The 14,350-nt window shown below is 49.2% G+C and overlaps 1 protein-coding gene across 4 annotated transcripts in view; it reads right to left on the bottom strand.

Moving 5' to 3' along the window:
• Positions 1–14,350, bottom strand: part of SLC39A14 (solute carrier family 39 member 14) — a 51,325-nt gene that overhangs the window by 11,558 nt on the left and 25,417 nt on the right. For 2 of the 4 annotated variants that reach the window (XM_069576015.1, XM_069576018.1), the window contains 3 exons: positions 5,585–5,862; positions 2,132–2,318; positions 1,178–1,347 (listed from right to left, as the gene is read on the bottom strand). In XM_069576015.1, coding sequence (XP_069432116.1) covers positions 1,178–1,347; positions 2,132–2,318; positions 5,585–5,848 — 621 coding nt within the window. In that variant the 5' untranslated portion in view covers positions 5,849–5,862. The remainder of the gene's footprint in view (positions 1–1,177; positions 1,348–2,131; positions 2,319–5,584; positions 5,863–14,350) is intronic. The other 2 variants (XM_069576016.1, XM_069576017.1) reach the window with 1 other exon arrangement.

Here is a 14,350-nt window from a genome sequence, read left to right on the forward strand (position 1 = left end):
AGTACAGCATATAGGATCTAGTTCCATGACCAGGAAACCCAGGCCCCCTGCATCGGGAACTCGGAGTCTTAGCCACTGGACCACCAGGGAAATCCCCATGAAGTCTTCTGATTGGGAAAGGCGGGCAGCTGCCTATGGAAGGCAAAGCCAACATTCTCAAAGTGGAGGTGGGGGGGCAGATGTCAACCACTGCCCCACTGCACGTCCTTGCCCGAGTTGACAGGTGGGCAGACTGTCACCTTGGGCCTTTTTTTTTTTTTTAAGCTCCTCAGTGGTGACAATTAAAGAACAAAATTAACGAGTATTTCAAAACAGTCAAGTCAGGGCGCCAGGAAGTCATTCCTGTCAGGAAGAAGTCGAGATGCAAGGTGTGAAGGGCTGCAGGTCACTTTTGCTTTTGTTTCATAGTCTTGATTCCGTGTTTGGCTCTGTGTCCTGCAGATTGTTTTTGTTTAGTCCTAAGTAGTGGCTCTTCTGTGACCCCATGGACTGCGGCCCACCAGGTTCCTCTGTCTATGGGATTTCCCAGGCAAGAATACTGGAGTGGGTTGCCATCTCCTCCTCCAGAGGATCTTCTCGACCCAGCAATTGAACCCGTGTCTTCTGCATTGGCAGGTGGATTCTTTACCACTGAGCCACCAGGGAAGCCCATACTGTGTGGCTTAGGGCCTGCTTAAAAAAAAGGATCTTTTAAAGCCAGTTCCACTTTCCAGTTGGTAACCTCTTTCCTTCCACCTCATTCCAGGTGGATCATCTCTTGGTGGCCACACCTGAGTACTGCCAGGGCCTCTACTTAGAATGGCAGGGGTCAGGAGGACGAAGGATAGGGGCAGCCACCACTGACCACTTTCCTTTCAAGCACTGCCAACAGGGCTTAGGAAAGGCACTGACTGGGGAAGGAGGCTATAGATCCCCAGCACGGTGATGGTGTGGTGGTGGTGATGCAGGTGAGTGCTAACAGCCTTGCATCTGACAACCCCTGAAAAGGCCAGAGGCCGACCTGGGTGCCCCAGGAGTGACAGGAGGCCCTGGAGATTCAGAGGCAGAAGTCATTCGGGTCCCTTGACTAGAAGAAGACATCAATGTTTCAGGTGGTGGCTGTCAGGGGCCTTGGAGCACAGGTTGGGGCAGGGACGCCCCGGGGAGAGAGGACGCGCACGCTTCCGTTCTACTGCACCTCTGGGATGAGCTGGAAGAGCGCGTTAGAAAGCAGCGTTCCAATGGACAGGGCGATGAAGTAAGTGAGCACACGGCTGAAAAATGCTCTCTCCGTGCAGGGCAGGACGAGGACTCCCAGGAGAGAGGCCAGGTTAATCAGTGAGACACTGAGAAAACCAAAGCCCCACACTGTGGAGGAACAAGAACAGACGAGGGCCGCCATTACTGTGGGCGGGGGTGCTCTTGCTGCTGGGGGTGCGTGCAACCCCCCATTCTGAACTCAGCCACAACCAGGGCAGACGGAGTTCCACCAGCCCATCAGTAAATGCTTGCCAAGTGTCTCTTGCTGGGTGCTGTGAAGAAGCCTGAAAACATACACCAAAGTTGCTATCCAAAGCAGCTTACCTTTCAGATGGAGGGGCAGGTGAACCCATGAAAAGCTAAAGACCACAGGAGTTAAATAATGACGTGAGGCAGGACACAGGTGGCATGTGCCAGGTACCAAATGCTGGCAGCTCACACCAGCAGGACAGGATTGTAGGAGCTCCATCCAGGCCCAAGGGAGCCACGTGCACACACGTAAACCACTGTGGCTGGAGCAGAGGTCCAGGCAGAGGAGGAGGGTAGGTGGATGAAGGGGGATGAGGGCAGACTGTGAAAGGCCTTAAATGCTAAACTCAAAAAACCAAGGCATTGGCCCCCTGGTAGTTTAATAAAAACTGAAAGGGAAAAGTGGTCCAAAAGCCTCACCCTGACTGCTCACCAGCCACACTGCCCAGCCTGGTGACGTGCTGGACTGGTCTCGTGAGCATGGGAGCTATCAGTTTAGACATTACTTCAGTTCACCCCTCCTGATGATGATAAGAGGAAGATAACCGGTTAATCATTCAGCAAGCTGCTCTATCTGATCAGCCCGGTGGTCCCTGTGCTGACAAGCATGGACACCAGGCCCTGCCTCCCCGTCCCGGCTCACCTTCCACCGAGCTGGGCCTCCCCTCTTCCGTCTGCTCGTTCTCCTCATTCTCCTGGTTCTCGGAGGAGCAGGCCCTGGAGTCCAGCTGCTGGAGGATGGTGGGGCAGAACTCCTGGAACTCACGCTCCCCGATCCGCGACTGGTGGCTGAGGTTGTGGGCAGCAAAGAGTTCTCCAGAACTGAAGCACTGAAACCAAGAGGGAGGGGCAGAAAGCCTCTTAGGACCCAAGGTCACATCTTGCCCCTGAGGAGCCCTCCAAGATGAAGAATAGAAGACGGACCTGTCTAACTTTCATGGAATCTGCAGGCTAATTTCCAAGGATGAGAGCAAAGTAGTCCCTAAACTTAAAACACTGATAAGTAATCTTAAGAGATTACTTATACTTAAGAGGTGGCCACCCAGACATGCCTTCCACACGCCCATCTATGAATGGCTACCCAGAAGTTCTGGCAACAACTGAATTCCAATCATTATGACCAGGGTGTGGCTGCTGGAAAACATGCCTCTGTGCATACCTGAAGATTTCTCCCAGATACCCAATGTGGCTCCACATCATAATAGCCTTGGGAGCTGTTATAGTAAAATGCAGATTTCAGATGCTTCTCCAGAGCCACTGAGCACAGGTGTCTACGGGAACAGGGGTCTCCTGGGCCATGTGCAGTAATGTCTGTAGCCTGCAGAATGTGCTGGCAGAGACTGGGGAAGGGTGGAGGGGTACCTGAAGATTCAGGGTCTGCCAGGGAGAGGCGTGGGCTGCCCAGTGGGCTTGGGCTCTCAGTTCCCTGGGAGGCATCAGCTAAGTGGTTCTCACATACCATTCACCTGAAACACTGCCATTTCACTTCTAATTAGACACTCACACGTCAGTCTTTCACTGAGTGTGGTTTTACGTGGGTCTGTGTCTAACGAGCCAGCCCTCTGGGAGGGCTGATGAAGGAGGGTTTCCTGGGTCTACAAAGCTGGGGGCTGGACTTGGTGACCCCCAAAATCCTTGTGCTGCACCAGAAGGCCGCTGGGGTCAGGCTGCAAGAGCCCCAATCCGGGGCAGGCTCCCCTCTGACTCAGAGGTACACCATGCCCCCATGGTTCCACATCTACGCCACATGGTCCCCCACTTCTGGCCACCTGACCTCTCTGAACTCTGCTCTCCTTCAAGGTGAAGCTCCAGAACACCCCACCTACAGAGCTTCCTTGACCAGTGAGCCCATACTCACCCACTCCTGTCATTTCTGAATCTGAAAATGACTCTCCAACCCACAGCCTCTTAACACTTCATCTAAGTATCAGCTAACTCTGTCTTTAGTTGGTTGAGCTCCCCATCTGAACGGTAAACTCCCTGAAGATGACTCATTTTTTCTGTCTTTCTCACAACACTCAGCACAGGGAACAGAGGACATGTATGAAGACATTGCAGGGTGACTTATATTTGGCTGCCACACGCGGCCTCAGACTCTGATTAGCCAAGATGACATGGAAGACAGAAGAGAGAATCAGAAGCTAAAACACCCAAGTCTTAATCCCGGTCCCTGCTGTATCCCAGTATATTGTTGTTGCTTAGTTACTCAGTAGTGTTCCACTCTTTGCAACCCCATGGACTGTAGCCTGCCAGGCTTCTCTGTCCATGGATTTTCCAGGCAAGAATACTGGAGTGGGTTGCCATTTCCTTCTCCAGGGTATTGTCCCAACCCAGGGATTGAACCTGCATCTCCTGCATTGGCAGGTGGATTCTCTACTGTCTAAGTCACCACGGAAGCCCATCTCTCAGCTCAGTTCAGTTCAGTCGCTCAGTCGTGTCCGACTCTGTGACCCCATGGATCGCAGCATGCCAGGCCTCCCTGTCTATCACCAACTCCCGGAGTTCACTCAGACTCATGTCCATCGAGTCAGTGATGCCATCCAGCCTTCTCATCCTCTGTCGTCCCCTTCTCCTCCTGCCCTCAATCCCTCCCAGCATCAGAGTGTTTTCCAATGAGTCAACTCTTCGCATTAGGAGGCCAAAGTACTGGAGCTTCAGCTTTAGCATCATTCCTTCCAAAGAAATCCCAGGGCTGATCTCCTTCAGAATGGACTGGCTGGATCTCCGTGCAGTCCAAGGGACTCTCAAGAGTCTTCTCCAACACCACAATTCAAACTCATCAATTCTTTGGCGCTCAGCCTTCTTCACAGTCCAACTCTCACATCCATACATGACCACAGGAAAAACCATAGCCTTGACTAGATGGACCTTAGTTGGCAAAGTAATGTCTCTGCTTTTGAATATGCTATCTAGGTTGGTCATAACTTTCCTTCCAAGGAGTAAGCGTCTTTTAATTTCATGGCTGCAGTCACCATCTGCAGTGATTTTGGAGCCCATAAAAATAAAGTCTGACACTGTTTCCACTGTTTCCCCATCTATTTCCTATGAAGTGATGGGACCGGATGCCACGATCTTTATTTTCTGAATGTTGAGTTTTAAGCCAACTTTTTCACTTTCCTCTTTCACTTTCATCAAGAGGCTTTTTAGTTCCTCTTCACTTTCTGCCATAAGGGTGGTGTCATCTGCATATCTGAGGTTATTGATATTTCTCCCAGCAATCTTGATTCCAGCTTGTGTTTCTTCCAGTCCAGCGTTTCTAATGATGTACTCTGCATGTAAGTTAAATAAGCAGGGTGACAATATACAGCCTTGACGTACTCCTTTTCCTATTTGGAACTAGTCTGTTGTTCCACGTCCAGCTCTAACTGCTGCTTCCTGACCTGCATACAGATTTCTCAAGAGGCAAGTCATGTGGTCTGGTATTCCTATCTCTCTCAGAATTTTCCACAGTTTATTGTGATCCACACAGTAAAAGGCTTTGGCATAGTCAATAAAGATGTTTTCCTGGAACTCTCTTGCTTTTTCCATGATCCAGTGGATGTTGGCAATTTGATCTCTGGTTCCTCTGCCTTTTCTAAAACCAGCTTGAACATCAGGAAGTTCACTGTTCACATATTGCTGAAGCCTGGCTTGGAGAATTTTCAGCATTACTTTACTAGTGTGTGAGATGAGTACAACTGTGCGGTAGTTTGAGCATTCATCTCACTGTATACAGGATATAATGATCTGCCACCTGCACCTGGAGGTACTTTGAGGCTCACCCAGGATGATGGACAAAGGGCTTTGCAAAAACTCTGTTAGAAACACAAGCTGACCCAGGAGCCCCAGCCTAGCAGCAGTTCCAGGAGCTCCCAGTACAGCTCTGTGGCAGGGTCTGGACGGTGGGCAGCCCCTACTGCATAGCTGCCTTGGGCTAAGGGCTTCAACACACCCATGGAGAAGGTTGTGAGGTGCAGCTGGAGTCTCAGACCAGCTGACTCAGACTGCAGGGCAAGAAGTGGCCCCTCTGCTCTGTCATCAAGGCTCACCTGGCCCCCACCTAGACTGTGAACCTTGAAAGGGTAGAGTCAGTGCCGGGTGGAGCTGAAGGCCTTACCGTCGAGAGGTTCCTCGGGCCCTGCACGGGCTGGGAGATGTTGCCCCGGCCTACTCCCACATCCAGGTGGTTGAGCAGGGCCTTCAGCTGCTGAAGGGTAAGGCTGTCACCCTCCCCGTAGCGATGCATAAGGTTTTGCAGAAAAGAGGCTGCACTGATGGTGGGCATCCCTGTGGACACAGCACGAGCCTCCGAAGCAGCGGTCCATATGCTGAGCAGGGTCAGCAGGAAGTAGCTGGGGAGGGCTGGGCACAGCAGCTTCATGGTGATGGATGAGCCTGCAAGAACGAAGAGCCAGGTGAGAGACCCACCCTTTCCTTCCATACCAGACCCACAGGGCTGCTCCAGACAGAAGGGTCTCTCCTCAGACTCTGGATCCAGTCAGTACCAAAGCTGACTCTTCACCCCTTCTCTAAGTCTCTGCCTAACTTTTGAGAACCGTCCTTCTTTTGTAACAGAAAATAAAAACAAATTCAACAGGTCTGACTAAATTTTTAAAAAGTAGGGACTTCCCTTGTGGTCCATGTGGCTAAGACTCCAGGCTTCCAGTGCAGGGGGCCCAGGTTCGATCCCTAGTCAGGAAACTAGGTTCCACATGCCACAACTTAAGAGTTCACACGTCACAACTAAGAGTTTGCATGCTACAACAAAGACTGATGATCTCCAGTGCTACAACCAGGACACAGCACAGTCAAATAATTATATGTAATTTTTTTTTTTAAAGGGAAAGAAAAACTATGTGTGTGTGTGTGTGTGTGTGTGTGTGTGTGTTTTCATTAACTTTTTTTTTGGCTGTGCTGGGTCTTCCTTGCTGCACATGGACTGTCTCTAGTTGCGGCAAGCAGAGGGCTACTCTCTAGTTGCCGTGCGTGGGTTTCTTATGAAGGTGGCTTCTCTTGCTGCAGAGTGCAGGCTCGAGGGCGCAGGCTCAGTAGCTGTGGTGCACAGTTTACCCACTGCACACGGAATCTTCCCAGACCTGGGATGGAACCCAGGTCCCCTGCACTGGCAGGTGAACTCTGCTAGCGGACCACCAGGCAAATCATGTGGTTATGTTTTTCTTTTAAAGTCTGTATCTTTTCAGAGATACTGAGATTATCCTGGATTAAGTATTTTACTTGGGATCTGCTTCAAAATAACAAAGGAGGGAATATTTGCATTAGAGTACAGATGAGTTAAGATTAGGCATGAGTTGACAACTAGGCATGAGTTGGAACTAAGTGATGAGAATCCATTATACTACCCTCTCTACTTTCGTATATGTTTGAAATCCTTCAAAGGAAAAATCTAAAAAAAAAAAAGGGAAAGTACAACTAAAAGGTGGGGGGGCAGCAGACTGGGGAAAATATACACCATCAAACATGCCAGAGTTATTTCTATACTACCTAAATTAGGGAACCAATATGAAAACGACTAGTCTTGGAGTTCCCCGGTGGTCCAGTGGTTAAGAATCCTCCTGCCAAGGCAGGGGACATGGATTTTTGATCCCTGGCCCGGGAAGATTCCACATGCCTCAAGGCAACTAAGCTGGTGATTCACAACTACTGAAGCCCGCATGCCCTAGAGCCCATGCTCCGCAACAAGAGAAGCCACCACACCACAACTAGAGAGTAATCTCCACTCGATCCCAACTAGAGAAAGCCGCAAGAAGACCCAGTACAGCCAATTAAAAACAAAAACCAAAAAAACCCCAAAACTTGGTCTCCCTGGTTTAATATAAATTTAAAAGATGGAGGGTGCTACTTTGCTACTTATTAAGATAGCAAAACATTTTTTTTAAAAGATGAAAAATCAAATGTTAGTGAGGTTAAACAACCACTTCCACTGCTATCTAAATGACTCTGGAAAAGTTATATGATAATAAGTGTATCTCAATCCTTTAATAATTCTACTTCTTCTAGAATTTACACTAATAGAAGCAATCCCAAAATAAAAAAGCCATTGGCAGAAAGATGTGTTGTGGTCAAGTGAATTATATCGATTTCACACAACAGTATGCAGCGATAAAAAGCAGAATCATGAGTTTAACATTAAATAAAGAAGTGGAACAATTATGTAAACAGAGTTAAGAATGAGAAAGAACAGAGAAAGACGAAACCTTCTGGTAGCACAACTGACAAACTTTTCTTTAGTTAATCATTCCCCCTTTAGTTAATCATTTCCCTTAGTCATTTCCCATAATTTAATTTATGAAATAAATCCCAGGAGGGGGAAGTGCACCTCCTATTTAATCTGGGGCCCAGGAACCCGGGTGCTTCAGTCACTTCCACATCTCCCTGGGCACCCAGGGCTCTGGCACAGTGCCTGGTGTGGATAGAGGCACCAGAGAGTGGGTAACGGCAGGCCTGCTAGCAGCCCAACTCTGCCATTTACCAGGTGTGTGATCTTGGGCAAGTTCTCTAACCAGAGTCAACATTCTAGAATCACTGTGAGCAGTGATGCAGTGTACTATGGCCCTCAGGGTCAAAAGACTTGGCTTGAATTTTCATGCCGCTGATTCCCAGAAGTGACCTTGGCCAAGTTATGTGGCCTCTCTCCACACCTCGGTTTTCTCATCTGTAAAATTGGTACCCACATCATTGGACTATTGTGAAAACTTAATGACATGAGCTTTGGCAAGCAACTAGACGCAAGACAGCACTCGATAAAACAGGGCTATGACGATTATATGACTAATCATTAGCAGGGTTCCCCCACTTCGATTCCCTCTCAGATACTAAGCTGCCAAAGGAAGCACTGTGGCTGGCTTTGCACCAGGCCTGCAACGCACACAGGACACAAGTTCCAACTGCAAGCACAGCTGGGACATTCTAGGCTCTAGGTCTCACACATGAGGCACACAGCAGAATCTGGGATGTAAACCATTACTCCAGTGAGTATATACCAGTGAATGGATTAGGCACCAGCCAAGAGGGTAGTTTATAAAAGTGCTATTTTGGGACTAAAAACTCTCAAATCTTTACCAAGCACCAAAGTTAAATCATGGTTAGTTAGCAGGGTGGATCTTAAGTCTAAAACAGCTAAACCTCGCTGTACAAAGAAGTCTGTTTTCTGCGGGACCATAGTGGGATTTGTCTAAGGCATGTGCTGTGCTGTTAAAACAAAGTAGGGGAGGGCTGCATGGTTTAGGAAAGGGGAGGCAAACAGCTGATGAGATAAGCTGCTAGCGGTCCCAGTACTTTACTGAAGCATCTAATTCACCAATGCCTTTAAGAGAAGGTAGAACACTTATCTCTGCCTAACAAATGAGGGCTTCCCTGGTGGCTCAGTAGTAAAGAAATTGCCTGCTAATGCAGGAGACATGAGTTTGATCCCTGGGTCGGGAAGATTCTCTGGAGAAGGAAATGGCAACCCACTCCAGTACTCTTGCCTAAAGAATACCATGGACAGAGGAGCCTGGTAGGCTACAGTCCATGGGGCTGCAAAGAGTTGAACTGACTCAGTGACTCAGCAACAACAGATGAAGCTTAGGGATTAGGGAGTGTGACCCATGGCCAGTAAGTAGACCAATGAAGCCAGAAATCAAATTTTCTTGATCTGAAGCTGGGTCTGAGTGACACTAAAGTCAGGGCACACTTAATCACTGTCCCTGCTGTGTGGAGATACACACATACACGCCCCAGGTCTCATGGAGAAGCCATCAAAGCCTGTGTGTCTCTGGGCAGATCTACCCCAGTTTCTATCAGTCCCAGTAAGTACCCCAAACCCAGGTGTAAGATGCCCTAAAGACTCGTGGAGGGAAACTGCCCAAGTGTGTCTCAGGGGACAGGCCATGTTGTAAGTTTAAAACAAGCAATGCATCACAGAGGAGGACATGGCAACCTACTCCAGTATCCTCGCCTGGAGAATCCCTTGGACAGAGGCGCCTAGTGGGCTATGCTCCATAGGGTCGCAGAGAGTTGGACACGACTGAAGCGACTTAGCGTGCACGTCTGCAAGGGCTACAGATTATAATCTAAGCCATATCCTTTAATACTGGAGCCCCCACCAGATGGAAGAAGTTGACTAAATCACGACCAGACTTTAGCCATGACGTAAGCTGCTCCATCTTACACAATCTAGAGAGTTTACCTCAAGGAAATGGGAACAAACTGACCCTGAAATTGAAAATTAACTGTACTTAAAACATTCAAGATGACACTGATCAGACCACCACATGAACATTTCAAGGTGACTGTGCCCCTCTGTATGTAGCCACCCCTCTGTACCAGTGCATTCCTGAAATTTCCCCTTTAAAATCTCTTGCTCCCTGATCAGCAAATGGGGATTTGGTTCTTTGGAACAGGAATCCAGCTTCTCCCCAAGACTGTTGGCTTCCCCAATAAAGTTATCTTTGCTTTTGGCTCCCCCACCCCCAAAAAACCAAGCAATCCAATTAATCTGCAGCAACTTCAGAATACTTAGAAACGACAGAGACACAGGACCTCCCTGGTGGTCCAGTGGCTAAGACTTTATGCTCCCAATATAGGGGTCTGGGGTTCAATCCCTGGTCAGGGAACTAGATCCTACATGCCTCAACAAAGATCGAAGACCCCATGTGCCACAACTAAGACCAAGCACAGCCAAATAAATAATAATTTTTTTTTTTAAAGAAAGAAATAAGAGACATGCAAAAACACTTCAAGGATGAGAGGCTCAAGATACTGTAATTGTACCTGGATGGGCATGGATGTGACGGTAAGCATCTACTCAGCATCTGCTCTTTAAGGAATCCAGGAGACCCCCAACCAAGAGTGATGGCAGAGCCCTCCTGCCTGGCCCTCATGCCAGACATACCCCCCCACCCCACCCCAATCCACCTGAGAGTCAGAGGAGAATCTATAAACAACTGGAGGGTAGTAAGAAGTCTTGGTCCAGGGATCCTGGAGTCACTAAAGACACTTCAAACCCCAGTGACCCTGGCCTTTTGGCAGACACGTGAGGGGAGCTTTCTGCTCCAATGGACACTGAAGTTATTCTAAGGCAGGAGCGGTGGGGGGGGAGGGAACTTTATAAGTGATTCTTAGGAGGAAACAAAGAAGAAAGGAAGAAAATACATACACTCTTAGAGTGGCTGGATGGTGAGGCTGGGAAGGGGTCCTCGATGCGTGGCCCGGCTGCAGGAGGAAGCTCAAGCCTGCTCTGTTAAGGGCATGGAAATGAGCGGTCCCAGGTGGGCTGCTCCCCCCAGACCCCGCCTTCCCCCCAGAGAGCTGAGCCAGCTGCCCCAGGGCCACCTTCCTTTCAGGAGGAGCAAGAAGAGCAAGTGGGGCCAGGCATTAAAAACAAGCTACAGAGACAAAGGCTTGAGTATGCTGTTGGCTCAGAGGACCAGGCTCCCCCTCTGAACAGAAGCTGGAGTTGCTCCACCCCTTTGTTCACTTGGCTCAGGTTCAAAGAAGTAAATTACTTTAGTGCTTCAGGTCTGTCTTCAAGGCGCCAGACCTAACCCTCCCCCCAGCAGCAGGGGTGGGGGCGGGGGGAACGAGAGTCAACAGGACACACTTGCTCTCAACCCACTGTGGAAGTTCAGAAGTTCCTTCCCTCCTTGGAGGAGGCTCAGTCAGGATTTTACCTGCCCATCCATCGTCCCTTCCTGTGGCCCAGAAGCACCTCTGCCTGGATGCGGCGCTCTGTCCTGTAGCATACGTTGCTGTTACATTCACCATGCCTCTCTTTCTCCATGCCCACTCCGTCTCAGAGATGAGCAAACATTTACTTCTCCTTGTGTGGACAGAGTAGTGCCTTGCCATGTTGCTTGGTCCAGAGGCTGGACACTGATATGAGCAAAATGGGCAACAGAGACCTGGGGGGCCTGGGAGCCACTGGCCCTTCTAACATCCAGTCCTTTCCCTGACCACGAATTGGCCACGTGGGCTGCTGTTCTCCCTCTCAGATTCCTCTGGGCTGAGGAATGGAACATGGAAGATAAGATCTAGTGCTCCCAGAGACAAACTTGGCTAAGGCACAGCGATTTCCAAGGCCACCTGGCAAGCCATAGGAAACAGGCAAAGGATGTGTTTGGGACCCTACCTGCCCTATGCCTGCTTGGTGCCCGCTAAAGCACCAGCCGTGTGGGAGCACAGTGCATCGTAAGACAGGCCAAGGGGCAGCATGTGTGCAAGGGCAGTCGGAAATGGGCTTTTACAAAGCACTTCAGTTAAAACCAGGAAAAGATGGATGGTTCATACCAAAGAAGGACCAAGGTGGTTGGAGAGATAAAAAGGAGGTGCAGGTGAGGGAGCAGGGGAAAGAGGGAGGAGACAGTGACAGGAAGGATGGCTCCCAAAGTCCTCGGCTGCACCACTGACTGGCCTAAGTGAATCATCTTTAGCCGTCTCAACTGTCTCCTTCTTGTCTGAAATTCAAAGGATGTAAAGACAAGCATTGAGCAGACTTCCCCGGTGGTCCAGCGGCTAAGACTCCACATTCCCTGTGCAGGGGGCCCAGGTCTGATCCCTGGTCAGGGAACTAGATCCCACATGCAGCAACTAAGACCCAACACAGCCAAATAAAATAAATACATATTTTTTAAAAAGAAGAAGAAAGGCATCGAGTTCTCTTATATTCCTCTTGCAGATAAACAGCAGTCGGGGCGAGGCAGGGGGCGGTGGCGGTGCGGTCTCTGAGGTATCTGTGGCCTTAGCACATCCTCCAGGGCTGTGAGCATTAGCGACTAACCATAAGACAGTTGCCACCAACCCCCCCCTTCCCGGGGGTTCTCCCCACCACTGCCCTCCACTGCCAGGTCTTTGCTATAGAAAATGGTCACATAGACTGTTCTTCCTCCAATCCCCCTCCTCACCCCATTCTAGGACTGTGGCCCGTCAGCCTAATAGGAATGTCTCCCCAGAGGACAGTCCTCACAAAAGTCTATTGAGGGGTGAACAGACGCAGGTGGTCTGGGTGAGCCACGAGGACACATATACGACTACGTATGTTTTATATACCTATACCTCAGGACAGGCGCATAAAAACCCCTGAAGCCTGCAGACCAAAGACAAAGCCAGGCCTCAGGGTGGAGGTGGAGACTCTGAGGGCTCAGAAACCCTGGCGTTTGTCTTCAGAGTCACAAGTGCTAGTAACCAGGACAGTGCCAGCTTCAGCAACATAAGGACCACTGGGCTTAGGGGAAGGGATCCAATATGCAGCGACCCCAAGTACCTCAACTAAAAGGCAGAGACGTCACTTTGCCAACAAAGGTCTGTCTAGTCAAAGCTATGGTTTTTCCAGTAGTTATGTCCCAGTGTGAAAGCTGGACCATAAAGAAGGCTGAGTGCTGAAGAACTGACACTTTTGAACTGTGGTGTTGGAGAAGATTCTTGATCTCCTTGAACAGAAAAGAGATCAAACCAGTCACTCCTAAAGAAAATCAACCCTGAATATTCACTATAAGGACTGATGCTGAAGCTCCAATATTTTGGCCACCTGATAGGAAGAGGTGACTCATTGGAAAAGACCCTGATGCTGGGAAAGACTGAGGGCAAGAGAAGAAGGGGGGCGACAGAGGATGAGATGGTTAGATGGCATCACAGACTCAATGGACATGAGTTTGAGCAAACTCCAGGAAATAATGAAGGACAGGGAAGCCTGGTGTCCTGCAGGTCATGGGGCTGCAAAGAGTCGGACACGACTGAGCAGCTGAACAAGTATCTCACTGATCTCACTAGGTCAGTTTCCTTATTCTGGACAGAGGAAAGCAAAACCAGAGCTCTGTGTATTAGGAAAGCTAATGTATGTTGAAACACTATATAAAAATAAAGATTTCTGAATTAAGATGGGGAATTGAAATGGAGTCATGATTTTTCCTCCCCGATAATTAACTTTTGAGTTAAAAAATAAAAAATAAATAATAAATACAGCCTCCTTCCCCACCCTCCACCAAAGTTACCAAAAGCAAGCAAGCAAACAAACAAGGAAAGAGGCATAATCTGATATAATAACTTCCAAACCAGAGGCAAGGAAAGGAATGCAGGAGGCACCACTTGTGGCTCGTCTCCCGGCCCTGGCTGGGCCCGGAGGAAGCAGGAGGATTCTAACTAACCCTCCCCAGATGCAGAGTCAGGCAACCTGCCGCCAAGTCTTCTTCCCCTTCCAGTGGGGAGTAGTGGGAAAAGGTGCTGGAAAACAAAGAAGCGGGTGACAGAGGAACGAGAACAATGGGCTGACTCCCTCTAAGGGAAGTAAGGGCTGCAAGGCCACAGGCTGAATTGGGGAAACTGTCCAACTGCAGTGGGCCCTCTTCCTCCTTCAGCACGACAGAGCACTTCCCCAGTAACCCAGGGTTGAACCCTGCCACTGGAGCGCCACCAAAATCCCAGAACAGAGGCCCAATCCGGCCACCTGTCTAACTCAGGCTCCACAGAGAACACCCTACAAATGCTCGGCCCCTGGTTCTGCTGTCGTTGAGGAGGGGGACAAACTCGCTTCGACGTGGTGGGAAGAAAGTCACTACCTTATTTTAGGGCCAAGAGAGCGGAAAAGCACTGGCATGAACACGATGAGAAGAGACAGCAGGCCAAAGATGGCAACAGAAAGGAGACTACCACTCCGGAGACAGCAATCCCTCACTATAGCCTCACTCTGTGAAATTACTCAATTAGAACACTCACGCAATAAAGCCAGGGCTCAAAGGCAGGAAGAAAACAAAAGGAGATGCAGGCTTAGCAAAAAAAAAAAAAGACCAAAAAAAAAAAAAGACCAAGAAAACATCACTGATAAACTAGTACACAGATTATGATGAACAGAGAACTGAATTCTGCCAGGAATTTCAAATGGAAATACTGA

Source organism: Ovis canadensis, chromosome 2, assembly GCF_042477335.2.
Source record: "Ovis canadensis isolate MfBH-ARS-UI-01 breed Bighorn chromosome 2, ARS-UI_OviCan_v2, whole genome shotgun sequence".
Classification (NCBI taxonomy): Eukaryota; Metazoa; Chordata; class Mammalia; order Artiodactyla; family Bovidae; genus Ovis; species Ovis canadensis.